This window comes from Tenrec ecaudatus, chromosome 6 (genome assembly GCF_050624435.1).
Source record: "Tenrec ecaudatus isolate mTenEca1 chromosome 6, mTenEca1.hap1, whole genome shotgun sequence".
NCBI classification, from domain to species: Eukaryota; Metazoa; Chordata; class Mammalia; order Afrosoricida; family Tenrecidae; genus Tenrec; species Tenrec ecaudatus.
In genome coordinates, this window is record NC_134535.1 from 27,841,833 (window position 1) to 27,868,949 (window position 27,117).

Below are 27,117 nucleotides of genomic sequence, written 5' to 3' on the forward strand. Positions count from 1 at the left end.
AGAAGTAGATCAGTAGGCCTTTCTTTCTAGTCTGCCTTAGTCTGGATGCTGGCTCCTGAAACCTGTCCACCATGGGTGACTCTACTAGTACTTAAAATACTGGTGGCATAGCTGCAAGTATCCTTAATTCTGATCCTTAATGACCTGACAGCGAGTCAATTCTGATCCATAATGACCTGACAGTGAGTCAATTCTGATCCATAATGACCCAATAGGACAGCAAACCTGCCCCATGGGTTTCCAAGACTATAAATCTGTGTAGGAGCAGAAAGCCTCATCTTTCTCCCATGGAGCAGTTGGTGGTTTCTAACTCCTGACCTTGTGGTTAGCAGCCCAACACATAATCCCACTATGTCACCAGGGTTCCTCCTATAGCAACGTGCAAACCCCTCAATACAACAAACTGACAGGCAGGTAGGTGGTAGCTTCATGGTGTGATGCCGCTACTATTCATACTGGATGTTAAGTCAAAAACTTAGTCTATACATCACCAGCTTGGACATTGAAAATAAGACATGTTCTTTTGAGCTGTGTAGGTCCTCAAGATGAAGCAAAGTGTTTCAGAGTGTCTCTGACAGAGTCCCTTGGGCAGGCGTAAGTTGAAGCTGAGAGAAAGATGTGTAAGCCTGGTCCCACCCTGGACTAGTTTATAATCAGAAAAATCCTAAGATGTTCTCCGGCCCTGCTCCATTTGAAATCTACATATTTCGAGCATTCTGTGGAAAAGTCAGTAGAATCTACTCTTGGGAGGCCAGCCCACAGTTCAGTATCCTGGGGGAGCAGACTGCACCAAGCAATCTTTCCTAGTTCTACCAAACACTCCTCGATTAGCCCCACTGTAACCCCAAATGCACACCCACAGGGGTTGTCAGGAGTCAGTAGTTAAGCCCACCCATAGAGGATTTATATCCTGCGGCAGACTGCTCTCCTTCAGTTTTGGGAAATTGAGAACACAGGAGAGAATGCTCGTGGGTCTTGAAACCCTTGCGCTCTGTCACCTTCCTTTCAGTAAGTTGGGCTGTTAACTAAGATATCATTTGCCTTCTTAAGAATATCAAGAATATTGTTTGGCCTTCAAACAGAACATGTGTTTTTAGCTATGTTGATATATCTGACAATAGACTCCTGAGAGGGGTTTCAGGGGACGAAGTGGTCAGATGATCAGTCGCCTGCTCACCCACATCATGCGCCTGATACACTTAGACAATGGGTGGAGAATTGCTTCAGATTTTATCTTCCATCCGGATGTTGGATTGAACGTTGACACTCACCAGCTTAGGATTCTGTTATCAGCTTCAAAGGATTTTCATCTAACATCATAAAGTCGCCGTTTCACTCCTTCCTCTCCCAGTGAACATAGCTGCTCTCATTTCAAAAATAGTAACCAAGGCCACCAGCCTGGACCTGTGCCTTTGAGCAATTTTGAAATGCAATGAGTGTGGCTTGTAATTAAAATGAATAAACAAAAACCTTTTTGAGCATGGATTTTTTATCTTTATATTAGTCAGTTTAATAATCAATCTTAAAACTCCTTTAATATGAATCTGCCCCCTGTGCTGCCCCAAGTAGAGAGGGGAAAGAATTGCTTTTCATTACTTCAAACACATACTTCATCTCTTAGCTGCTATGTGTAAGTCCATCTATATTTTTTGCTCCAAAGCTGTTGTTACTTTGACCTTATGTACCTTTTATGGGTTATGTAATCTTTCAAGGAATATCCACTATCATCAAGCCCTTAATGATGTAGTCCATTTCTAGTTTAACTTGGACCTTTTTGCATCAAAATCAGTTCTCCTTGGAAGGTGGGTGACATGAGATTAATGTCCTTCACGTACTACAAAGCACTTCCAAGCCTCATGGGATGCAGTGGACAGTGTTTCCAAGATTTACGTAGCTACAGGTTGCTGTTCAAGAGAACTTCACAGGAGTGGCATTCTCCAGAACATACTTGGAGAAATGCTCCACTTAATACCACAAGCATGTTTCCAAGGTGCCCTGGTGACACAGTGGGTTAAGCGTTGGGCTGCTAACTGAAAGGTTAGAGGTTCAAGCCCACCAGCCATGCCACAAGAGAGAGATGAGGCAGCCTGCTTTCATAAATATTTATAGCCTCAAAAGCCCTACAAAACCATTTTACTTTGTCCTATAGGGTTGCTCTAATCACAATCTCTGGTAGACTCAGCTTGTTCTGTAGATGACAAGTTAATGAAAATAGCAAAAACAGAATTAGAGGAAATATCAGCCCCTCTACATTCTATAATCTAAACTAGCTATCATGGGGACTGGTTTTTATTCAAGTCTCCAGCTTGGTAAACCTGAAAATATCTCATCCACTTTAGCACAAAAGGTTTCCCAGACTCTACCTTCTAGGCGTGGGGGGATGTGAACAGTTGGGCTGGGTATAAAAGAAAGGGGAAGTTATGAAACCAGGTGTTCTGAGGGCATAAAACAAGAATTTAGCATTTTTCTTCTCCTCTGGCTTCTTGGGTAAGCAACGGAGCATCCCACACTGGTAGGTTTGTAAAAGAGAGTGAGAATATTAAAGTAGTCATAAAAGCCCAAATCTGCAGGATTTTTCTTAAAAGGCCATGTAAATACAAGATGAGCATAACCCAAGTGATTTGGAAACTATTCTCTTCTGTATGTTATTCACACATTTACTCTAAATTCTCCAGAAATACAGTTGAGGTGGGCATACGAAAAAAGTTTTTTATATATTCTCTGCAGGTATAGCAGATTTGTTTAAAACATTTGGTAGTTTTAGACAAAAAAAAGGGTTCTCCTAACCCCACCCCTCATAGCATTAAAAGCCATGGCTCTGTTGCTGGACCCTTGCTGATTCTCCCATCTCTGTTCTATAAAGAATATGTTTGTAGTCTTCAATGATATTTTTATCCTGGCTCATTTATGCCTGGCTTGCCAACTCCCCAGTTCTGTCATCTTCAGTGTGTGTGGCTGAGACTGTCTTGGATGTGTAGAGGATTTCAGAGAAAAAAGCTGGTGGGTGGTACATGTGGGAGAGGGAGCTGTTTTCTGTTCTTTCTTGGCTGAAAGTGGGGCTTGAAAGAATCGAAATTGGAAAACCAGAAATGGCAAGAGTCAGGAAAGCATGGTCCACCAACTGTGGTAGCATCCTGTAGTACTCTACAACCTGTCTGTATCCAGCAAGCTGAGCCGCAGAGAAGGAAAATGTGAGCGTGAAAATATGATCACCATGGTTGGTGGTGAGGAGTCCTAGACCAGCTTCTGACTTGGGCTCTGCTGTCAGTTGGTTTCTTGGTTTCCACATCCTCTTAATGAAATTAAAATCCCGTACCCTTTCCTTACATTCCATGACTATTTTCACTGCATCGTTTGAGGCTCCCGGGGAAAAGTCTGTATGGGGTTATGTTGCAAATGTTGTTCTCCAGTGAGGAACTTAAAGGGGTCAAAGAACTTGAGTGAACTCTAAATTAATGTGGAGCTAAGTGGCCTCTTCCTTTCCAATTCTCATTCTCTCTACTTGAAGTTTGCCCTTGACCTATTTGAGTGTGAGAGTATGGAAATAAATGGCAGTAGAAGAAAAATGTTCAAAGTGCATAGAACCCTTATGATTAATCTCACACAGTTTCCCTCCCTTGTCTTCTGCATACAATCCACCCATAAAGTAGAAGCTCTGTCCTGGCTCAGAGTCAGAAAGGTGCCCACATCCGAGAGCAGGAGATGACCCAAATACAGTGGGGGGAAAGCAGTGCTCCCAATCCTATTATCCATCTTCATTGCCCACAACCCTTCAATAAAAAAAGTTAATTACCACTCCTTGGTTTCATTTATCCACATCTCCTGTCCATTGACATAAATCACTGAGAGTTAACTAAGGTATAAGGTCAAAGGTGGGTGGCTGGTGCAAGAATAATGTCACTCCTTTTTCTCTTCTTGGAGCCCTGGTGGTATAGTAAATTATACCTTGGACCATTAATCACCAGGTCAGCAGTTCGAAACCACCAGCCTCTCTGTGGAAGAAAAAGAAGACTTTCTACTCCTGTAAACTCTTACAGTCTCAGAAACATACAGGGGCAGTTCTCCTCTTCCCAGCAGGCTTGTTTTGAGTTAGAATCAACTCTCATCTGTAATTACATTTGATAGATATTATCAGTGCCTTACACAGATCCCTTTTTTTTTTTATTTAATGAGAGATAGAGTGGTTATGAGCGGGACTGTAACTCAAGGTCAAAAGTTTAAAACCACCAGATGCTCCATGGGAGAAAGATGAGGCTTTCTACTCCCGTGTGGTCATTGTGAGTCAGCATTGATTTGATAGCAGTGAGTAGAGTTGAAAAATGGAAGTAAGCATTCTAAGATTTTTTTTGCTTTTGTACATTTAGATTGTTGTTGCAGCATTTACTCATTATTTCTCTCCTTTTCCCAAATAACCAGTAGTCGGATGTCCTGTTTAGACGTGTAACCCTTTTAAATCTGCCTGGTTTTTTTTATCTCAGGGGGCATGTCTTAGCTTCATCGTTTGGACAAAAATGCCTTAAGTCCTCAACGTCTTCATCTGTAAAACAGCTATAACAGGTTTGGTAAGGCTCAAATGAGATCATGTATGCCATTTTCAGCACATAAACTCCAAAACCCAAACTCACTGCTGTCAGGCCGAGGCCAACTCTTAGCTTCTCTATAGGCAGGATAGAACTGCCCCTGTGAGTTTCTGAGACTGTAATTCTTTACAGGAGTAGGACGCCCCGCCTTTCTCACAAGGAGTGACTGGTGGTTTCAAACTGCTGACCTTTAGAAGTGTAGCTAGCCCAATGCATAACTACTATGCCACCAGGACTCCGCTTTGAACCCGTGTGGGTCAGGATTTCTGAGCTGCGGGGGGTGCAGAGAACAGCAGCAGTGGCGGCAGTGGCTGTGGTACTAGAAACGTCTTTCTTGTTGTCCAATCCTGTGTAAGGATTGCTACCCCAGGTTTTGAGGTTATTGTAAATGTTCACAGAGGTAATGCTCTACTTCAAAAGAAAAGGGGCATCTAAACCCAGGCCTCTATCTATTGAAACCCTAGCAGAAGCCAACAGAACACAGGTGACTCAGTGGTGAAGTTCTAGGCTGCCACTGAAAGGTCAGTGGTTCAAACCCACCAACCACTATGCAAGAGAAAGAAGTGACAATCTACTTCTGTAAAGACTTAAAGCCGGGGAAACCCTATGGGGCCAGTCATTTCTACTCTGCCTTACAGGGTCGCTATGATTTTGAAGCAAGGCCAATGGATTTGGATTTTTTTCAAGGGTGACCAAGTCAGGCCCAGGTCCCTGCTCCCCGGGAGTACACAGCCCAATTAGAAAAGTCTGGGTGTAAACAAATCGTCCAAATAAAACCATGACCGTGCTGCCACGAAGTTATGCCCACATCCAGCAGGAAAGCTGGGAGCAGGAGGTGCTGTCGTGTGCGCGTGTGGTACGTTTGGAGGCATGGCAACTCATGAGATCGATGCAGAATGGTGAGCTCGGGCATTGGGTCGCCATCTGCACTTTATACATGTGCTGTGTTTACTGGGCCAAGGAAATGGACACGGTCACTTTAGAAAGAGTTTGAAGAACCCGGATTACAATGAAAAATGTCCTTTTCTTTAATCTGGGAAAAAGTTGAGGCTTTCTACGCCCCTAAAAGTTGCAGTCTCAGAAACCTACAGGGGCAGTTCCACCCTGTCCTACAGGGCCACTCGGAGTTGGAATCGACTCGGTGGCAGTGAGTTTGGTTTGGGTTTTTCTTCATTCTTCAGTTAACCAGAATTTATGTCAAGTGCCTCAGTTCCAAGGCCTTCCATGAACGAAGCAGCCCAGGTGGGACAATGGTGGCGGGTTTGCTGCCAGCTGCAAAGGTTGGAAGTTCACCCCCATCCAGCAGCCCTGCAGGAGGAAGAGCTGGCAATCTGCCCCCTTCACAATTAAAACTCAAAATCAAACTGCCATTGAGTCGATGCCCACTCACAGCCACGCTGTAGGACAGGAGAGAACTGCCCCTGTGGGTTTATGAGACTGTGACTCTACAGGAGCAGGAGCCCCATCTTTCTCCTCGGGAGTGGCTGGCTGGTGGTTCCAAACTGCGGACCTTGAAGTTAGCAGCCCAACCTATACCCACTCTACTGCCAAGACTCCTCCCATCGAGATTACAGCCTGGAAAACCCTACAGGGCACTTCAGCTCTGTCCCATGGGGGCACCAGGAGTTGAAACTGAGGACACTACAAACTAGTGAACGGTTCACAACAGCTTCCACTAGGAACTTTTACAAGGCTGAAATTCCACACGGCCTCTTCCCAAATTCCTGCCAAGTTACAAGGTAAAAATCGCTTTAACTTTCTGCCCAGGTAGGTAATACCTCCAGTATGTATAATAGCCTGTCCAGCCACTCTGGGAAGTGAGTCTCGAAATGCTCAAAACCAGTGCAATGTCAGGACAGGGGACTACAGAGCACTGGTGGGGAGACTCCAAGGAGTACATATGTACATGTATGAATTCAATTTAAGGATTGAGTGAGCCGTGCCTAACCTCCTTTTCTAAGTCTCTCAGCCAGTGTATACACATGAGCTTAAGCTAAGACATAGAGAGAATCCCTTAACAGATCAGGTAGCATGCTCTGCAACTTCTAGGAACCATGTTTTTGAAGAACGTTGGATGGTTATGCAAAAGCTGTCTGTGATGTAATGTTACTTGGAAAAATATCTTATGAAGCTTCCCATAAAGTATGATTCTGCTTTTATTTCTAAATTCACATATGTGTATACTTTACGACCTAGCAATTCCACTCCTCTAGACGCACATACACTCAAAAGACTTGAGAGCAGAGACTCAGACAGGGCCCTGTATACCAGTGTCCATTGCCACACTAGTCACAAAAACCAAAAAAGGGGAAACAAGCTAAAAGCCTATCAGAGGATGAATGGAATTCTACATCATCGTTCAGAGAAATGAAGTCTTGATACATGCTACACTATGAATGGAGCTTGGAGACATTATGCTAAGTGAATTAAGTTAATCCCAAAGGGACAAATATTGTATGACTTTCTCAGGTAAAAACACAAGAGTGGGCAAATATGTAGAGACCAGAGTTTCTCAGTGGTTCCAGGGGTGGAGGGAGGAAGGAGGAACGTGGGTGTTACTTCTGGGGTTCAGATTATGATGGGGATGGCATTGATTAAGGAGAGGGTTGCACAACCAACTAATGTAATTGCTGTCAATAAGTTGTACACCTGTAGGAAGTTGAGTTGGCAGAAGTTAGGTGATAGGTGCATTTACTACCATGACAAAAAAGAAGTAACTGTTAAGCCTGCCTACATACAACCAATCAAACCTTGATTGGGAGGTTTAGGTTCATGGTTTCGTGGAGCATCCCAATTAATTGCATTTAGAATACGGTTAGTACTTCTGTTGCACACCCTCCTTCATGGCATAGGACCTGCGGTCTTAAAGGCCTCTGAGCAACCTCTGAAGCCCAACAATTAGTCTCTACACACCTGGAACAACAGAAGAAGAAGGAGAGTCGGGAATAGGAAAAAGAAATAGAATGTGTGTGTATTGCGTCAAAGAATAACTGCTTCCTTTGCCATGAGACCGGAAGAACTGGATGGTGCCCCGCTATCATCACTCAACATTTTGATCAGAGATTTATAGATGACTCTTGATGAAAGGGGGCTGAAATACAGATCATAATTTCACATTATCATGGAATTTCTAGAACCAGGGAGTCTGGTTGAACTTTTAAAACTATTTCCCTAAAATAATCTCTTTATTCTTCCTTTTTTTTTATATTCTCTCTCTTTTTAACAATGTTTGGCGCATAAACCACATATCATACAATTCAATAGTTCTGTCATATCAAGAAGAGTTGTACAGCTATTAACACACCCAATTTGACAATATTTTGTTCTTTCTTGCATTCATTGGTTTTAGCTCCCCATTTTTCCCAAACCCCCTTATCATACCCCCAAGAAGCCATTCATCTAGTTAACTGTCTCTATAGCTTTACCTATCCTGGATTTAACACACAGAAAAACACACACACACAATAATGACAAAGTGAAACGGAAAAATCTCTATTGAAAAGAAAACAGTAGCCAAAAAAAACTGGAACAACTTTAAAGTGTGTCGAAAGGGAAACCACGTGATTAGGTGTTCCATGCTAACCTAACTGCACCTGCAGTCATCCACTTTCCAAGGCCCTCTGCATGACAGCGAGACTGCGCACATCCCTGGTCTGTGACCAGAGAGGATTCACCCGAGATTTAATCCACATGCTTTTTTAAAAACTGGAACAACTCTAAAATGGGTCCAAAGGGAACTCATATAAGATGCTACATTGTAGCTTAACAAAATCTACCATAACTGACTTTACAGTGCCCTCTGTCTGATAACAAGGCCATTCGCATCGACTATGGTCAAGGGGCATTCACTGGAAGCTTAATCTGTGTGGACTCTGCAAAGGGATTTTGGGCTTCCACTGTTGCCCATAACCTTCTGTTCACAATTGAAGTTCTCATATCAACCCCTACTTCAGATTTGGATTATGTCATTTACAATCCTTGGATTGCACAGGCAGGTGTGCTTCTTCCAGGTGAGCTTAGTTGGCATCTCACTTAGACGGCTGCTGCTTTCAAGGCAAGCCTTGAAGATCCCAGACACTATACTTTCTGATAGTTGGGCACCATCGAGTTTCTTCACCACATTTGGCAGTAGCACCTATATCTTCCATGATCTCTTCCTCATGGTGCATTTGAGACCATCTTTAAGCCTTCAACCAAAAAATACCCTGAAGTCTTCTTAAAATTGAATAAACCAAACCAAATCCACTGACGTCATATCGATTCTGACTCACAGCGACCCCGAAGGGCAAAGCAGAACTGCTCAGTAGGGTGTTCAAGGAGCAGACAGCCTCATCTGTCTCCCCAGGAGCAACTGATGGGTTTGAACTGCCAGTCTTGGAGTTGTCAGCTCAACGTGTAACCCACTGCGCTAGCAGGGCTTCTTGAACCCAGCAATAGTCCCTAATTATTGTGCTCTCTCAAGATCTGTCATCACGGGATCAACTTGACAACAGCAACTTGAAAGATGAGATAGGAGCCTTAGGGGGAGTGATGAGGATCGCTCAGGAAAGGAGAAGGAGCATGGCTGCCCAGCATGAAGAATGGCATCAGTGTCCCTGACTTGTACTTGTAGAAGCTGGTGAACTGGCGTTATTAAAATACATAGCCCAAAACTTATCATTTTAACCACTGCAAGTGTGCGATTCCATGATATTAACTACATGTATCATATTGTACAAGCATCCTCACTGTTTCCAAAAGTTTCTCATCACCCCAAACAGAAATTCAGTATTGCTTTAGCAGTAACTTTCCACCCTTTCCTCTTTCCAGCCCTAGGTAGCCACTAGTAAACATTTGTCTATATATCTTTGCTTATTCTAGATATTTCCTATAAGTGGAAGCATACATTTGCCCTTTTATATCTGGATTATGTCACTCAACATTTTGTTTTCAGAGTTCTTCCATGACATAGCATGGATCAGAACTTTGTATCTCTTTATGGCTTACTAGTGGTCTATTGCATCTACCTACCACATCACATCTGTCCATTCATCTGCTGACCTACTCCCTTGGTTATTGTCAATAATGCTGTAATGTACATTGGTAGACAAGTACCCAGTTGGGAATTTTACAGGCGATGTTTGTTCTCTTATTTCTTCGACATAGTTTCACACTTGTCTCCATGTACCATTGTTATAATTAGGGAAGAGATGAACCTGGCGACCCTTGCAGCTGGCAGAGCTCAGCATGAAGGAAGCGGTGTGCACTTTGACCAGCTGGCCTGGCACTCCCAGTACAGTTGGGCATCTATGACTTATTTCTGAATGCTGGCCTGTGGTTGGGCATATTTATTTTCTAGAAATGTCATCTGTGAAGATCAACTTCTGGCTGGTACTTTAGAAAACGAACTCTCGGTAAAGCTCAGACGATGTCAATGAATTCTGTGAACATGCTCAGAATATTCCCCACGTTATATTTGCCTCCGAACGTGGGTGAAGCAAGTTGTAACTAGGTTTACCTTAGGTCTTCTAAAACAAGAAGTATAAGCAAGATAGAGCCAAGGGAGAGAAAGAGGGCTTCTTTCCGGAGATCCCGTGAAAATTCAGATGGGAGCAGACCACTTACCTGCCCCTCTGTGGGATTGTTTGCTGTTTGTTCGGTATCTGTCCACCGGGTCTGCCTGTGGGAGGGAAAATGGAAGGAAAGAATGGATTCTGGCCACACATATTAACCCTTATCTTACCCTTAAGGCAGAATGCATCTTATCTTAGGGACCTCCTTTCTTCAACTCATCCAGCAAACAGTTGTCAAACCCCTAATGTATTTCTGTTGGTGGTGGGTTCCGACTCATAGGGAGCCTGCATAGGGTTTCTCAGACTCCGTGTCTTTTATCAGAGCAGACCGCCTCTCTTTCTCCTGCGGAGCAGCTGCAGGGTTTGAACCACCGACTTTGAGGTTCTTTTCCAAGTTCCAACAAACAAACACATGTACAGACTGCACGGTAGTCTGTGTAGAGTAGAAAATATTCTAGGCCAATTGCCGGGGCAAGAAACTCACGCTGGACAGGCCAAGACAGTGTTTCCCAGGAAGCTATGTGAGTCAGGAGCCGAGATGGGCAAGCCTGGAGGTTACACCCTTAAGAGAGGTGAGGTAATGAATATCAACCTAGATGCATGTGATTTTTGCCCAAGGGAAGCAGGTCCTGTCTCTAGGATTGGGCTCCTGTGATCGAGACTGTGTATCACAACAGCCCCTGGCCAGGCTCCTTGGCACTGCGGGTCGGCCTTTGTTGCAGTCATGTCGTGTCCCAGTTCTCCACTGTTGTGTAACAGACCACCCCAAACACAACATCAGTTTTATGATGCTCAGGACTTGGTGGGTCAGGAATTAGGCATGGCAGCTCTGCTCATCCTTTGTCCTCTCCACGTGAAGCCTGCTAGAGCTGAACTGTCCAGGACGGTCCCTTCACCCTCCTGGCAGGTGCCTGGGCTGGAGGGGCTGGTGTGGCTCCTGTCCTTGGGCAGCCTCTCTGCGTGGCTGTCTGGGAAATCTTCATAGCACAGTGATGTCAAGGTAGGTGGGCTTTCGGCCCAGGAGTGGTTTCCCCAGAGGGAGGGTTCCACAAGGCCCAGGCAGACACTGCTGGACTCAAACCTCACAAGACTCTGACACTGTCACTCTGCCACATTCTGCTGGTCCAGCAAGTCAAGAGGGCCAGCGCAGATCGAAGAGAGCAGAGGAATAGACTCCACCTCTCAGTGGGAGGAGCATGCATGTACAGGAAGGGGAGAAATGGGGATGACCATCTTGGTGTCAGGTACCCCGTATTGGGAGGGGTCACACTGATGTTCTTTTGAGTCACAGGTATGCGGTCATAGCTCAGTGACTTCAGTCACTCGGAGCTTCAATTGCTTCAGAAAATGAAGATCATGACCCACTAGCCCACACCTGATGGTGGTGAACACTTTAATGAGCTAAGCTTAGTGCTCGCACGATGCCAGACACCTAGTATCTTCTCACTTAACACACCGTGTGCCCTTCAGTCGGTTCTGACTCAGAGGAGACCTAGGGACACAATGGTTAAGCACTCAGCTGCCAACCGAAAGGTCAGTGGTTCAAACCCACCAACCTCTCCATGGGGAAAAAAAAACTGGTGATCTAACTCCCCCAGAGACTTATGCCTAGGAAACTCTGTGGGGACAGTTCCTCTGTCCTGCAGGATCACGGGGAGTTGCTGTGAGTCTGAGTCACTTACCAGTACCCCAAACCCCAAGTCCACCACCGTCAGGTCGCTCCCAATGCATAGTGACCATGTGAGACTAAACAGAACTGCCTCACAGGGTTGTCAACGCTTGCCTCTTCATGGAAGCTGACGACTGCCTCTTTCTCCACATCTACTAGTGAGCATCTTTGGATTCACCGCCTAGCACTCAACTACTGGACCTGCTGGCCTCCTCGTCTTCCAGCAGCCACAGAGGAGCACTGGTTCTGCTCCAGCTTGTCCAATGTGTTTGTGTCCATGTGTTTGTGCCCTCATGGATCCTGCGAATGTCTGCTGTCTGCTCAGTGTGTGCCAGGGTCAGTACCAAGCGCTTCCTAGCAGTTAAAAGGATCATGTGTGCAAACACGGCCCAGGCCCGACCGTCTTTCCAGTCCTTTCGATGGCATCCCTGGCTCTTCGGTGCCAGCCGGCATCGTTGGAATAAACAAGCCTGGCTTGTCCCTGAACCTCTGACAAAAGGCCACATTATGTTTGGTCTTTTCCCAGTGAAACATCCTATCTGAGAACATAGCAGCAGTTCTCCCATCTTGGGGATGTTGCTGGGCGAGGCGGAGGAAATCAGCCTGAGGTAAAGAACTTCCTCTCCCGGTCTAAACCGTGTGTCCTTGAGCCCCACCGCGTGAGCACCTGTCCCTCTGCAGGGCCCTGGTGTGCAGGGTGGTCAGCCCAGCCCGCAGAGCACACAGCTCCTCTCTCTCGGGCAGAGGATCCTGCTGACTCCATGACCTTGGGCCCTCGCTGGCATCCAGCACTGATACCTCAAACACTCATTTTGCAGAAAATACCAGGAACGGGGATGGTGTGCAACTCCACCCAGTCACTCACTGCCATTGAGCGTCCTTCCTAGAGGGCAGAGCAGACCTGCCCAGTAAATTCCAGGGGCATTCAAGGCTGTACGTCTTTACGGGAGCAGGACACCCGTCTTGCTTCCTCAGAGCAGCTGTTGAGTTCGGACTGCCGGCCTCACCGTTAGCGAGCCCGTGTGTGAAGCACCGTGCCATCGGGGCGCCTTCCTCCTGACTACGAGAAGACCATTGTGCAGCGTTCTCAAATACCCTGAGAAGCAGAAGGTCGAGGAAACGCAGACCAAGCCGCAGACACCAGTTGGCAGGACACATTAGCCTCGCCGTCTGGTCTTAGTGTCTTTTGGGAGCAGTTTTTGAACATGTGGAGCCAATTAAAAATGAAAGGACTGAGCTTTTAGCCCGTTACCTTTCAAGCCCTTCAGGCTCCCCATGACAGCTGTGTGAACAAGCTCGCTTGCTCACAGCACCATCTTGGACTCTTCTTTTGAAGACACCCGCGCTTTAAGGCGATTGCACGTTCAGGAACTCGTTTTCGGGTGAAGGCTAAGGTGAGGCCCAGACTCCGCAGGCTCTCCTGTTGTAGCATCCAAGGGCAGCCTGCTACTGCATCACGAGTCTCACACCCCACACCGACCCTGAGTCAACTTCCCCCCCAGAGAATGGATAGCCGCTGTGTATCCTGGAGAGAAAGCGCTTAGCTGCTGACCCAAAGGTGGATCATTGGCAGCCACCGCCTGTTCCAAGGGAGAAAGGTGTGGCCATCTGAAAGGGTGCCCACAGCCTTGGAAACCCCGTAGTGCAGTTCTGACTTTATACAAACAAGCATGCTGCCATTGAGTCAGTTGTAACTCACAGCGACCCTGTGGACAGAGAAGAACTGCCCCTGAGGGTCTCAGAGGCCGTAGACCTTTATTGGAGCAGAAAGCCTCGTTGTTCTCCCAAGGAGCAGCTGGGGGATTCGAACTGCTGACTCTGTGGTCAGGAGCCCCACATGGATCACCTGCCACCAGAGCTCCTTTCTTTATCCTACAGGGCAGTAATGAATTGAAACGGATTTTATTGCTGTGTTCTGTTTCAGAGAGATGGCCGTACCCCATACCCCCCCCCCCGCCCCACTCATGGTGAATAAGACCAAGAGCTAACAGCATCCTCTTGAGATTAGAAAGGTCGGAAGTCCCAGTTTGCCTTTCAGGGGAACCCAGCAGAGCCCTGAAAAACAGAGCTGACAGTGATGCGGCACCGAGTGTAGGCAGTTGGGAGGGCTCAGCCTCCTTCATGCGGTGATGGTCAGAGATGTCTCCCTGTCCTCCTCCACCGTCATCTGTTGGTGAATTACTAATTTATGAGGCTGACTCACCCTGGGAGGCAAGCACAGGCTCGGTGTTCCTGCAGGGAAGTGCTCAGCTTGCTGCACAAGACACAGCATCTCCAACAAGCACACATCGTGTCTTGCAGGATCCATGTTAACAAGAGCATCCTCCCTCAAAGCGGCTCTCACGTGCAGAAGCATTTTCCCCTCTTGGTTCTAAAACCGTGACCATCTGGCCTTGACCTGAAACCTGACCTGTCCCGACAGCCCTGGGCCTCTTCCACGTGGCCCCTAGACCGTCTCCTGCTCGCCTCCAGTTCCAGCCTGTTCTCCCCAGAAACACAGAACTTGAGCTCCCCCAGGGGACTGGAGTGGTGCTGGAGGTGGGTAGAGAAGCGAGGGAGAGGCTGCAATATAAGCAGTCTATGATTTCTGTGGGGTTTTTTTAAAAAACCATTAACAGATTTATCACAACCTAAACTTGGCACAGGCCAATTTTCCAATGGTGGGGTGATTTGATTTTGTGAGATATATATATATATATATATATATATATATATATATATATATATATATATATATATATATATATAATCTCAAAACATCTGCCAAGTCAACAATTTTTACATGTATAATGTACAGGCATAACCATGAACTTTCCCCCAGTTGTTCACCATTAACAGAAAGTCAGCATCCCATGCACCGGTCTCTATAAGTGACATCATACAACATTTGCCTTTCTATTACTGCCTTGTTTCATTCCACGTAATGTTTTACAGGAGCCGAGTGGCCTGGTGGTTCCGAGTTGGACTGCTAACCATGAGGTGAGCAGTTCGAAGCCACCAGGCTGTCTGCTCCCATGAAGAGTTGCAGCCCTAGAGGGTCACCAGGAATCCGAATTGGCCCCATGTGGGTAGGGTGGCCATCCAGGAGGCAGCATGTATCAGAGCTTCCTCGCTCTCCATGGCTGTGTAACGGTCCCTGGTGAAGGTCTCTGGGTGATGCACAGAGGTTGTGCTTCACTACCCGCCGGAGAGTTGTTAGTTCAAACCCACACAGCAGCTCCGTGGTGATTTTCCATAGACAACGAACAAACGCTTCCCTGAGTCAATTCCGACTCACAGCGTAGAACTGCCCCCTGTGGGTTTCAGAGACTAAATCTTCACAGGAGCAGAGAGCCTCATCTTTCTTCCACAGAGCAGCTGGTGGGTTTGAACTGCGGACTTAGTGGTTAGCAGCCCAACATGTAACTCACTACACCACCAAGAAAGCCCAGTGGAGTAGTTCAGCCCTGTAACACGTGGGGTTTTCATGAGTTTATTGGGCTTGCTTGTAGGTTGGATTTAACATTCCATTGGACGTATCCATTGCATGCTGCGTATCCATTCATCTGTTGATGGACATTTGGGCCACTTCCCGCATGAAGCTCTTGGGAAGAGCAGCACAGGGAGCATTGGAGTGCAGGCGTGGTACCCTGATTCAGAGGTCTCTCCAATAACCAATGCGCATCTCCTTCTGCGACACACCCATTGTGGTGGTGTGTTCAAGGGCTTGTGTGTTGTGGGCCAGACAGTGCCCTGTCTCCGTGAGAGAAAGATGGGGGAGCGGTGCTTGTCAGAGAAAGCCGCCACCACAAAGGGATATTGCTGCAGAAGACAAGAAAGCTTGGCACTGAAAGAAAGAACCTTCCTACCAGGCACAGCCCAGCCTGGCATTTCGGCCTGACAGGAGCTCCCATCTCTTGCAGATTGGGTGATAAAATATAGCGTGGACCCACAGGGAGAGCAAACGCCTCAAGAAAGAGATGGGTAATTGGCTCTGTTTGCGTGCCCGCTGCTGGAGCCGTGTGCCGCCGCGGCAGCATGACTAATGCCTCGCCCCTTCGCCTAAATTAGCTTCTGATTGTGTTTTGTAGATGTTCACTGAACCACAGATGTTTGAGGTAAAAAAGACCCAAACTTCCCAGGAGCGCTCCCTGCGGCGCGTGCCGTTTCTTCCTCCCAGGCCTGGCTCCCACAGCTCCGCTGAAGTCCCTGAAGGAGCCCTCTGCCTCTGAGGCCCCAGGGGCAAACCAGGGAGCCGGGAAATGGAGTGGCCTCCCAGGGCCCGTGGGCACGAGCCCACGGAGCTCCGTGGGGAGCCGCACCTTGGCATGGCCATGGCATGGGTGGTTCATGACACGAGTGGCTAGGGCTTTGATCGAGCTCAAGTTGGCCTCCAAGCATCCTGTCCCTCACGGACTCTCGCCCAGTCATTGGTGTACCAGGTGCGGTGGCCGAAGGCCCTCTCCGGTTCCCCTGCCGTGGTGTCCCTCTGCCGTTCCACCAGTGCTGGCGTGCCAGGTGCCCCTGACCCAGGCTTTCTCTCTTGCCCTCGCAGAATTTAGCCTACGAAATCATCCTCACCCTGGGACAGGCATTTGAAGTCGCTTACCAGCTGGCCCTACAAGCAAGAAAAGGGGGCCACTCCTCCACACTTCCAGAGAGCTTTGAAAACAAACCCTCCAAGCCCATCCCCAAGCCCCGCGTCAGCATCCGCAAGTCGGTGGTAAGTAGAAGAAAGACAGGCATTCCCAAAGATGCCGAGCCGTTGGGAGGGGCTGGTGTGCCAGGCCCTCGGTGGTGGGGTACCACTTAGAAGCAGGGCCGCCCTTCCTCCTCTGCCCTCTGGGCATGCACCGGCCATGCCTCACCCTGGCTCTAGCAAAGCCTCAGAGGTGCGCCTGCCGGAACCTGGAGCCTCAAAGGAAAGTCTGCTCTCCCATCCTCTCCCCCACAGCAGCCCCGTGAGGACCTGGGGTGCTGCTGCCCCTCCGTGGATCTATGCCCGAGGTTCAGGACAGGCCCCTGAGGCTTCCAGTGCCAAACCACTGGCCTCCCACCAGCCCCCGGCCTCGCGGACAGCTTTGCCGAGGTGCGAGGTGCAACGGGAAGGTGTCCCTCGCACCTAGCTGGAGGCCACTCTGTGCACAGGCTCGAGTCTGGGAAGCCTGCCCCTGGCCCCCCCGGGGGCTTGCTCCCTCCCTGGCAGCTGAGGCACCCTGCAGAATGGTGATACTCAGCAGGTGCCGCCCTTCCTCTTCCTCATCTGCCTTCCTCTGGGAATTTCCTCCCCTGCCCTCCCATCAGCTCCACAGATATCCTGCCCTAACCTGCCGGGCTTTCGTGACTTCACAGTGGGGGCATGACCCTCCAGCGGGCAGGTTCTCAACTCGCCTCCCATCTGGTTTCTGCTCCAGCTGCTGTTTCCCATCCCAGAAACTCGGGGACTCGCACGGGGCAGGCAGGCTGCACCCAGCATGCACTGCGCTCACGCCCACACAGTTTTCCATCTGTAGCTCTCTCCTCCTCCCCACCTACCCTCATCCCCATCATGGGGGAAAAGTACAGGTTTTCCACATTTGCAGAGAGGCACCTCCTTTTGTGATCCTTGTTTATGATCTTCTTCTCTGGCCCCCAAACCAGCTCCATTCCTGGCTTGTCAGTGTCCACGGGAAGATCCCATCAGCATCTAGCCCCTCTTCATTCATAGCTCACTCCATTTCCACCATTCACTCCAAACCCATGCGGGTTATGTTATCATCAACAATACTCTCTCCTCCTCTAAAATCCCAGTTTCAAACACGCCTCCCACTTCAGGACCTACCCAGCCCCACTATGCGGCCCCTGCAGCAAACGTTTATGTTGCGGTTTTCCTCACCGTCTCCACTCTGGAGACATCCAAGACTCGGTGTGTGTGTGCTGCATTGCTTGATTTTTCCTTCCCAGCTGCTTCCCTCTAAATCCGCCCATCCCAGCCAAGGGCACCTCGGAGCCATCTTTGATTCCTGCCTTGCCGTCACCCCTACCTAGCCCATCAGCACATCTACCAACCCTACTCTAAAGCACAGCCCGCTCCTTCCACGCCGGCCATTGCCACGGCCTCTGTTCTAGTCCAAGCTGTCATCGACGCGCAACACAAGTACTGCAGCGCGCCTCCTAACGGACTACTTCCCACACTGCAACCCGAGGGGGCGTCTCCAGACATGCCAGCCCTGCCCCGGACACCTGAAGCTTAATTTCCCAGCACACTCCGCTGGGGCATGCAGAACAGCCGATTGCTCGAACAGACAAGGGGGCTTCAAAAAGTTCGTGGACAAAGCCCATTCTCTTTCATGTCCATTCCCCCCCCTCCAAGAACTTTTCAAAGCCCCCTCGTACAAAGCACACACCTGTTACCACCTTTAGCCCCACCTGTCTCCTCCACCTAGAACATTCTCCCCCTAATTTCTGCCTGACTGGCTCCATCTTGTCATCCAGGTGTCAGCGGCACGAGGAGGTGTTTCCTGACCACCCGTCCGAGGTAGATGCCCAGTCAGGCTCAAGTGTATCACCCGCTTCCACTTCTCCGTGTCACCTTTATTCATGGAGTTGTTGTATTTTTTTTGTTGTTGGTTTGTTTCGTTTTTGTTTTCGTCCCCACCTGGGCCAGACCCATTGCTGGTGCTCAGTGAATGTCTGTGACGGGGGCCGTGAGGACCTGTGGGCCAAACAAGCACAGAAAGAAGCTAGCTTGGTGAAGGACTAGAGTAGACAGGTCCCGGGATGCTCGCAGTGTTACTGGAGCTGGCACCGCGGTTACTGTGTCTGCGCCCACTGGGGACTAGATACATCGCGTCCCGGCCAGTGCCTCCCTCTGACTTCTCTCTGGCCCCTCAGCGGAGCACCTACGGCCTCATAGAATACTCATGTAAAAGGCATCGCTGGGAAAGGTGAAAACAGACACTGAGTAGTAATGGGCCTTCACCTGCCTCCAAAGCCTCGCTCTCCTTATCAACCCACGCCAGTGCGCCCTTGTTTTCCACTCCGGTTGCTTCTGGTTGAGAAAGAACTCCGTGGTCCCTGGAAACCCAGGAAGGGAGATAGGAGAGACCTTCTACCACTTCACTTTGGGAAGCCAGGGCCAGAGGTGGCTGCCCCAGGGGAGAGCAGCAGGTAGGCCAAGAGTTCCTCCCGGACCTTTCCTGAGAACTAGCGGCTCACCCTTCACCCCTGAAATGACTACGCCATCTTGCATCCCCGCTAGGTTTGGTTGAGGGCTTCTACCGATCTAGCCCCTCACACGGGCCAACCCTGGGTTATGCAGGAGATCCAGTCCTAAAGGCTCCAAGCCACTTCAGTGCTACTGAAGCCCCACGTGCGTGGTTGCGTCCTTTCAAAGGGCCGGCAAACTCGCACAGCTTTTAAAAGACCAGTAGGCGTTGTCTGTAAGTCGGATGTTCGCAATAGAACCTCGGGTCTGCCGGTTCCTCTTCACCCTCACTTCTCACCCCCCTGCGCCTCCCCCTTGGAGACTACCTGCTAGTCCTCCGAGGGCCCCTCCTCCCACGTTTTCTAAGCCAACTCTTTTTTAACCTGCACCACATCCATTGTTGTTGGGGTTTTTTTTTTTTTGTTATCATTTCTTTCTATAAGTATTTCTTGTAAGCCTCCTGCTTACTGGGTTTCCAGGAGCCTCTGGGGAAACAGCAGTGAACAAAACAGACAAAGCCCTGCCTTCGTGAGCAGTGCACATTGTAGGGAGGATGAACACATTTTTTTAAAGTGTATGTGTGTGGCCATCGGAACTATGGAGAGTAAAGCAGAATCAGGAGTTGCTAAGAAATTGGGCAGGAGGGGCTGTTTTGTACAGACAAAACGGGGGTTGTTGGACGAGGTGGCATGTAAACAGAGGCTGATAGACACGGGGCACACCGCCTGCAGGTAACTGGAGAAGAATATCCCAAAACCAAGAAAACAAACTCTCTGCCGGCCGTCAGGTCGATTCCAACTCAAAAGTATTCGAGGCAGGGCACGTGGTGAGGGCAGAGACCCTGGGCATGAGCTTGGTGTACAAGGAGCAGCCAGACGCTGTGTGATTGGGGCACAGAGAGGCAAGCAGGGCCCCCGGAAGTCCCAGGAAGATCAGAGTATGACAGGACCAGTAGAAGCTTGAGAGCCCCAGAGTGATAGCACCTGGTTCATCTGCCCCACGAAGTCTCCCTGGTGCCCACACACGGGGGTCGGTGACCTCCTCATGTGCCCATTGAACTCAATCCTGTACCCCCACTTAGCACACGTGTCAGGACAGATCTGTGCCTGTGTCCGCCTCCCCACTGCGCTCCATGCCCTCCAAGGCCAGAGCCGGGTCTCCTTCACCCCCAGAGCCTTCTGTGCCTGGTTTGCATTTGCACCCAATCCGTGTGGGTCACAGGAAGAGCAGGCAATTCTCACACACAACAGGGCTCCAGCCCTCGGGCCCTCGAGCTGTCGGGTTGGTTCCCAAGTGGGGTTAAGATGCATGTGTGCCCACCTGTGCAGAAACCGTATAACAGGCATCAGCCTTTCTGTTTTAAAGCAGATCGACCCATCTGAGCAAAAGACTCTGGCCAATCTGCCGTGGATTGTGGAGCCGGGCCAAGAAGCCAAAAGGGGAATTAATACCAAGTATGAAACCACGATTTTCTGATACCCACCGTCCTCCCGTCCTTGCGGTGCCTTGCACGCCAAGCAGTCCCGGAGCAGGCTTTCTTCGCCTCCGTTTCCACCCCGCCCCGGAGGAGGAAGACCGCTCTGTGTGTGGCCTTGACATGGGCTAAAGGCCTCTGGCCGTTTCTGGGGGAGTTCTTTTCTGCACCAGTGACAGGAAATGCCACCAAGACTTTCCAGCCACAACCCCTCAGAGGCGGGAGTTGGGATGTGTTTGCCTGACACGCCAACTCCCCCCTGCCCTACCGTCACCCAAGGTATTTCTGATGACTCTGCCCCAGGACCTGCTCTGCTTTCTTTGGGGTCCATACCTTTTTAAAAAGAGAAAAAAATCAAAGGGGATCACTTATACTGCCTAAAAAAATCTGAGATCCCTTTTGTTCACTGTCAGCAGTCGTAAAGGTAAAACCAGAATCAACCCACCCCCACCAAGCATCTGTAAAACCATCGTATCACTGAGTATCGATTCGTGCAAAAGGACAAAGCACCCCCTGATTGCCAAGGAGGTACGTCCGTCCCCAATTTCTATCTTTGTGGATTTTATATATAGCTCCGCAAACCTTTCCATCAATCCACCGACTCGAAATTTAAGGTGATTTAAAGAGAGGGTGGGGAGGGGGGAACAACCAAAAAAGGGATTTATTATGCACAGAAAAAAATGTGTCTTGTATTAAATATTTTTATTAAAAGAATGCTTCATTCATGCATTGGTGAGCATAGTAGGTCGGTTGTGAGGGATGTTTTTGCTTTCTTTTCGAAATAATTCAATTCTCTACAACTACGGCTCAGTTTGGGGCAAAATACTGATGACGCTGAACCAGAGCAGGAGTTTCGGGCAAGCAGATTGGCGTAGAACCCAAAGTGCTGATGCAGCCACAAGCTGGCAAAGGGTTTTTTGGTTTTTTTTATTTTAAATCTTCAGTGTTTTAAAGAAACATGTTTAAAAATAAATAAATAAATGGAGGGCTCCTGCTATCAAGATTTCTTTCATGGAAACCTTGTTTGAGAAAGGTGTTAATAAAATTCTATTGCAAAAATTTTTTTCTAGAAAAAAAAATTAAATATATATATATATTAAAAAAAGATATTCCAAAGTAATAAAACTCTTTTCTTGAGACAAAAAAAATAAATAAATGTTTGCTTACAATTTGATTAAATAAAATTTACTGACATTTCTTTGCAGCTATGTTAATTTTTTAAATGTCTCTGTGGAGTATTTGTATAATACCATAATGTATATTTATGTAGAATCAAATTATATAAACAGTACCGATATCATTATAGAAGAAATTAACATTTTAATGTATATTGTTCTAATCGAGCATATTGTGAAGCCTTTTGAAGTTCATTATAAACGATATTGATAAATTGTGGGATGGTCTTACTGTTTTGTTCCTGTTTTGTTTTGTTTTTTCAATTAACCTAATATTATTTTAAACCTAACTGACATTTACTGGTTATATTCATCAGCTGGTGAGTTTTGAGGAAGGAGAACTAAATTTCATTATTTGAAACTGACAAATGTATTTGGATTTAGTTCAGTGTCGAAAAAATTTTAATACAATATTAAATTACTTGAACTGAACAGTTCCTTGCACATATTTTGCCTATTCGCTGTTGATATGAATGCAGTCGATAGAGAGTAAAATAACTCTACAATAAGGAACCAAGAGGAAATTGTATAGGGGCAACAAGCAGATAGTAGCTTCGCTGAAAAGAAACATCTATGTAAATATGCTTGGGCTTCCAGTTATAAATTTTGTAATTTTTGTCATTATTTATATCCTATTCTATATTAAAAACAAAAAAGCACACACAATAAAACAGAAGTTGTACAGCCACTGGTGCTTGGCATCGTTCTGTGAGCACCTCCCCACTTTACAGGCCCAACGGTCTCGGTGTCTACAGGTCAAGGATTTTGTCATTGGCAAACCTGCCGAGAACCCTTGAGCATTTCCAATTTCAGCTAGTATGCGGAAGGTAAACAAGCCCTGAAAGCTGAAATTTCCACCCCAAACCCCCTCGTCTTTATTTAAATATTAAAAGTGGGTGTTAGAGACCAAAACCAGCTGCGGACCTGCAAGCCCCTCCCACGCACAGCACCCCTAGGTGGAGAACTGTGCCCCCGAGGGGTTTAAAGGCTGCGATCTTTCCTTCAGCGTAGGTTTGAGTCACCGACCTCTCCGTTAACAGGGGGGTACCCAGCCTTTGGTGCTAGACAGGGGCAGAGGGTTGTAAGGATGAATAGCCAAAACAGAAATTTCTAAGCGAGAAACGGGAGCAAGGAGTGGCTGGTGGGTTGGAACTACTAACCTTGTGGCTAGCATAGCAGCCCCGTGCGTATAGGCCACTAACAATACCCCGGCCCCTTTGTTTTGCAGCGTCTTCAGTTTGTTCTGGATGGGAATTGTTATGCCTTCGAGAGCCACTCAGGAGCTTTTGAGACCTCCGTCTCTCTGCTCCAAAGTAGGACGTAGAACCTAGCTCATTTGGACCATGTTCTGCCAGTGGACCTTGGTGAATCCCCAGAGACTAGGGTCCTGAGCTCTCAGGCCCAGCGATTATGTCTAAAAACTTTCCATACTTTTCGGTCAGGGATTTTAGATTGTATGTTTCCACGGAGTTGGGTTGAGCCTTCTTATCTCGCCTGGCACAACCCACTGCTGTCAACATTAATTGCGCCTCCTCGCGACCCCTGTGAGACAGAAGCAAACTGCCCGTTCTTTCTCCCACGCTGACCTGCCGACCTCTTGGTGAGTAGCCAAGCACTGAAGCCTCGGTGTCATCGTGGCTCAAGGGCTCAGCAGCCAATCCCCGGACTTGCCTTTCTGGGGATCTGATGCTTATTCGAAGCCATCAGTCCCCGTACAAAGCAGACGACACGCTCCAATTGGGCGTCTCTTCAGTATTAAGAGACCATGTCCCGGGAGAGGAACACGTCTGGCAGCAGTGGTGATGCTTCCTACCAACAAGAGTGTGGACACGTGATGAAGAGCTCTGGTCACGCAACAGTTAAACGCCGCCTGGCCCCTCATCTGAAGTTTGCTGGTTTGAACCTACCCGGCAGCTCGTCATTGGAAACGCCCGGCAATCTGATCCCTTACAAAGGCAGCCTAGGAAACCTTTGGGGACAGTTCTACTCTGTCTCATAGGAGTCCCGGTGACTTCGTGGTGATGTGTTGGACTGCCACTGCAAGGTCAGCAGTTTGAAACCACCGGCTGGTGCTTCCTACTCATGTCCAGAATGACAGTCTCAGTAACTCACAGGGACAGTTCCACCCTGACCAGTAGGGTCACTATGAGTTGGCATTGACTTGAGGGCAGTGAGTTGGGGCTTGGTATTGCTGCAAATTCAAATCTACTCAACTGTTCCTTAGAACAAGAGGCAGCGTGTAAGGACCCCAGAGTCCAGGACCCTGCACCTATGTCTCCAGGAACCTGGACCTGAAGGGGAAGAGGAGGGAGCAGGCTGTATGGAGGGGGCCTCCCAGTAGGATGAGGAACGTGGTCAGTGGCAGTGACCCTCAGAATGAGTAGAAATGAGTAATCGACTCATTGCAACCCACCGCATATGGGTCAGAGTCCAGCTGTGTTCCACAGGCTTTCAGTGTTCTCCCTCTGTCTCTTCTTGAAACCGGTCACCAGGGCGTCCAACGCAAGTCTGAGGGGACTTGAAGTCTGCAACCTTTCAGGTTAGCAGCCAAGCCAGTAACCATTTGCGCCACGCCAGGATTCCCTTTTAGGTATGAAACACAGCATGTCGCCGAGTGATGACCCTCCAACTTAGGGGCACCTTCTACCTCCAAACCCAGCCCCTGCCATCAAGTCAGTTCTGACTTGGAGCAGTCCTGTAAGTTTTCCAGACTGTTACTATTTAGCCCTATAATGCCTGAATTTTTAATTTCAGGAAAAAAATTTGTTTTTATGTTTTACTTTCATAGTTATCAATATATATATTAATATATACATTTCAATTAAATGTTATGAAAATGTCACGCTTGGAGTTATAGGGTTAGGAGCAGAGAGCTCATCTTTCTCCTCTGGAAAGATGGATTTGAACTGCCAACTTTGAGGTTAGCAGCCCCAAATGTAACCCGCAGCATGTTAATATTATGTAAATTGGCCCTCACTGTGAACGAACAGGATCAAGCCCTCCAAACTCACTGCCCGCGAGTCCCTTCTAAGGCATAGCCATTCTATGGCAGAAGCGGCGGCCCCTGTGGCTTTCTGAGGCTGTAAATCGGGAGACCAAAAAGCCTCATTAGTCTCCCAAGGAGCAGCTGGTGGTTTCAAACTGCTGACCTTGCAGCTGGCAGCCAACGCATCACTCACTACACCAGCAGGGCTCCTTGAACAGCACAACCCCCAGCCCGTCTCCTGGAGGAGCCTCCTTTTTGCTGCCCCTCCACTTCACCAAGCAGGGTGCCCTCTTCCAGGGAAGAGGGGCACTCAGAGTCAGAATGAACTGCTGGGCCGAATGGTTTGGCTTGGTGACTCCTGACCTGTCCAGAGTATGCGAAACAAAGTCTCGCCGCCCTCGCTTCTAAGGAGCATGCCGACACTCCTTTTCCCATGTCAGATTTGTTTGGTTTCTTGAGATCCTGGTACTTTCAATTTTCTCCACCAGCACCGTATTCAAATACAGCAATTCTTCCGTGTGCATCGGAGGTGATTGAAAATCCCGTGGCTTGGGTCAGGCCCACCTTAGTCCTCAGAGGGGGGCCTGCCTTTGCCACGCTGTCAGGAGGTCGTGAGCAGCAGCATGACCTGGTGCGATGTGTCCTTTGGTCTGGTCTTCTGACGGCTCCTTCCAGGAGCACTGACCGTGAGATGGAATCGTTGACCCCTTCGAGGCACGCCCCCTCACCGCCACCTTCCCTTCCTGTGAATGCCATTTTTAAATGTGCTCAACCCAACCCTCTGCCTTCAAGCCCATTCCGGTCCCTAGCAAGCCTGTCTCACACCATGGTTACACTAAAGTAGGGGTGCACCCCAATCAGTCTGCTCTGACTTGAAGACGTTTTTCGGCTTTTTAAAGAGACAGGAACACACTTCATTCATAAGCTGGGGGCTTGGGGCACGCTGACTTCACGCTTCTCCCTCCAGCCTGCAGTAGGAGACCCAGTGGGAGCCGCGGGGCAAGGAGCCTGTTGCGAGAGTCCAGCAAAGAAGATCACGGCACGGATAGCCGCCCCGTCCAGCGTGGCCAGGCCCCTGGATGCTAATGTTACCCAAGAAAGGCCTGGAAAGCCACAGCCTCACTTCGATGTTCTCACAGTATAGCCTAGGATGCGTTTAGGCGCCAGAGCCCTGTGGAGATGGTGCCTGGTGCCTTCATTCCTAAGTCATGGGACGTGATTTCTCTCAAGGTTCCTCGGGGGATTTCCACCTGGAAGAAGGCGGCCCGTGCTTACATTGCTGGGCGAGAGACAGGCAGAGATGAGGACGGTGGGGCCCCGGCCCTTCCCGTCAACACAAATCCGTGCCAGAACCCCGAGTAGCCTTAAGCCATTTCTGTAAGGAACTGACACTCGGCTGCGTGCAGTGTACCTCAGACACGGGGTTCAGATATAGGCACTGTGCTCAGAAGTCCACCAGGAAGAACGTGTTATTTTATATAAAGATGCTACAATTTTGAAATTGTCTTCTTCTACCGGCGAGTTACTGAGCATGAAAACTAAGCAGTCCAACAGTTATAAAAACACATTGACGCAAAATAAATTCGGGTAACCAGCCAACAACGCAGGCTGGCACAGATTCCCCCTGTGGCGACACAGCAGCCCGCCCCCATCCCCATTCCCATCTCCCCCGCAGACCAGCCAGAGGCTCCGGGGCTCTCAGCCACAGCACCCCTCTCCCGCAGCTGGGAGAGCATGGCTGCGTTTCTAGGCCGGCTGCACCCGCCCGTAAGGATTTCAAAGCGCAGAGGGTCCTTGTACTCTGCCCTGCGGCTGGAGCCTGGCTGTGGTTTCCGTCCTGCTCCCCACCCTGCATACACGGCTGATTCCTGCAGGGGAATTCCTGGGCACCAGGAGAAGGTCCGTTCCCCTCCCCCCTTTCGCTTGCCCTCCCCCCTGCTGCGGATGGGGGTCACCTAGTCCATTCTGGCTCACAGGGCCCCCGTGTGAAGCTACAGGGTTGCCCGGCAGGGTTCTCCGGGCTGGCATCTTCGGGGAGCAGGTGGCCGGGTCTTTGGCCTACAGTTGGAGCCACCAGCCTGGATGGAGGCAGCCCAGTGACCATGGCCCCGGCAGGCCGCCTCGGTCGCTGTCCCTGGTCAGGCTGTTCACCGAAGGCCCACGCTGTGCTCGTGCTCGGCGGCGGGGCATCGTTTACTTGCTCTGAGCAGCAGGGCCCTTCCAGGACCGACGTCCTCCCTGCGCAAAGCCACGTCTGGGTTTTTCTCTCCCAAACCCCAGGACTTGTGCGTGGGCATTTAACTCTCCCGGAGGAGGTACTGGGAGTTAGCAATTACACGTGTTTCACGCTCAGCAGTCTCCTTTTATCAACTCCAGTGTGATGCCCCCAAAGGAGGGCAGCAGCCAACGGGTGGCAGCCGGCGGGGGTCAGGGGGCAGACTGCTCAGACAGTGGAGCGGATGTGCATTTTACAAGCCCTGCCCCCGGGAAGTGTCCCTTTGCATGGCGTTGCCACC

The 27,117-nt window shown here is 49.0% G+C and overlaps 1 protein-coding gene across 15 annotated transcripts in view; it reads left to right on the forward strand.

Moving 5' to 3' along the window:
* Window positions 1-20,442, forward strand: part of ANKS1B (ankyrin repeat and sterile alpha motif domain containing 1B) — a 1,331,756-nt gene extending 1,311,314 nt beyond the window's left edge. For 8 of the 15 annotated variants that reach the window (XM_075551114.1, XM_075551116.1, XM_075551118.1 and 5 more), the window contains 2 exons: window positions 16,336-16,503; window positions 20,332-20,442. In XM_075551114.1, the coding sequence (XP_075407229.1) occupies window positions 16,336-16,503; window positions 20,332-20,442 (279 nt within the window). Of the gene's footprint in view, window positions 1-16,335; window positions 16,504-20,315 lie in introns of all 15 variants that reach the window. The other 7 variants (XM_075551115.1, XM_075551117.1, XM_075551120.1 and 4 more) reach the window with 2 other exon arrangements.
* Window positions 20,443-27,117: the final 6,675 nt, after the last annotated feature.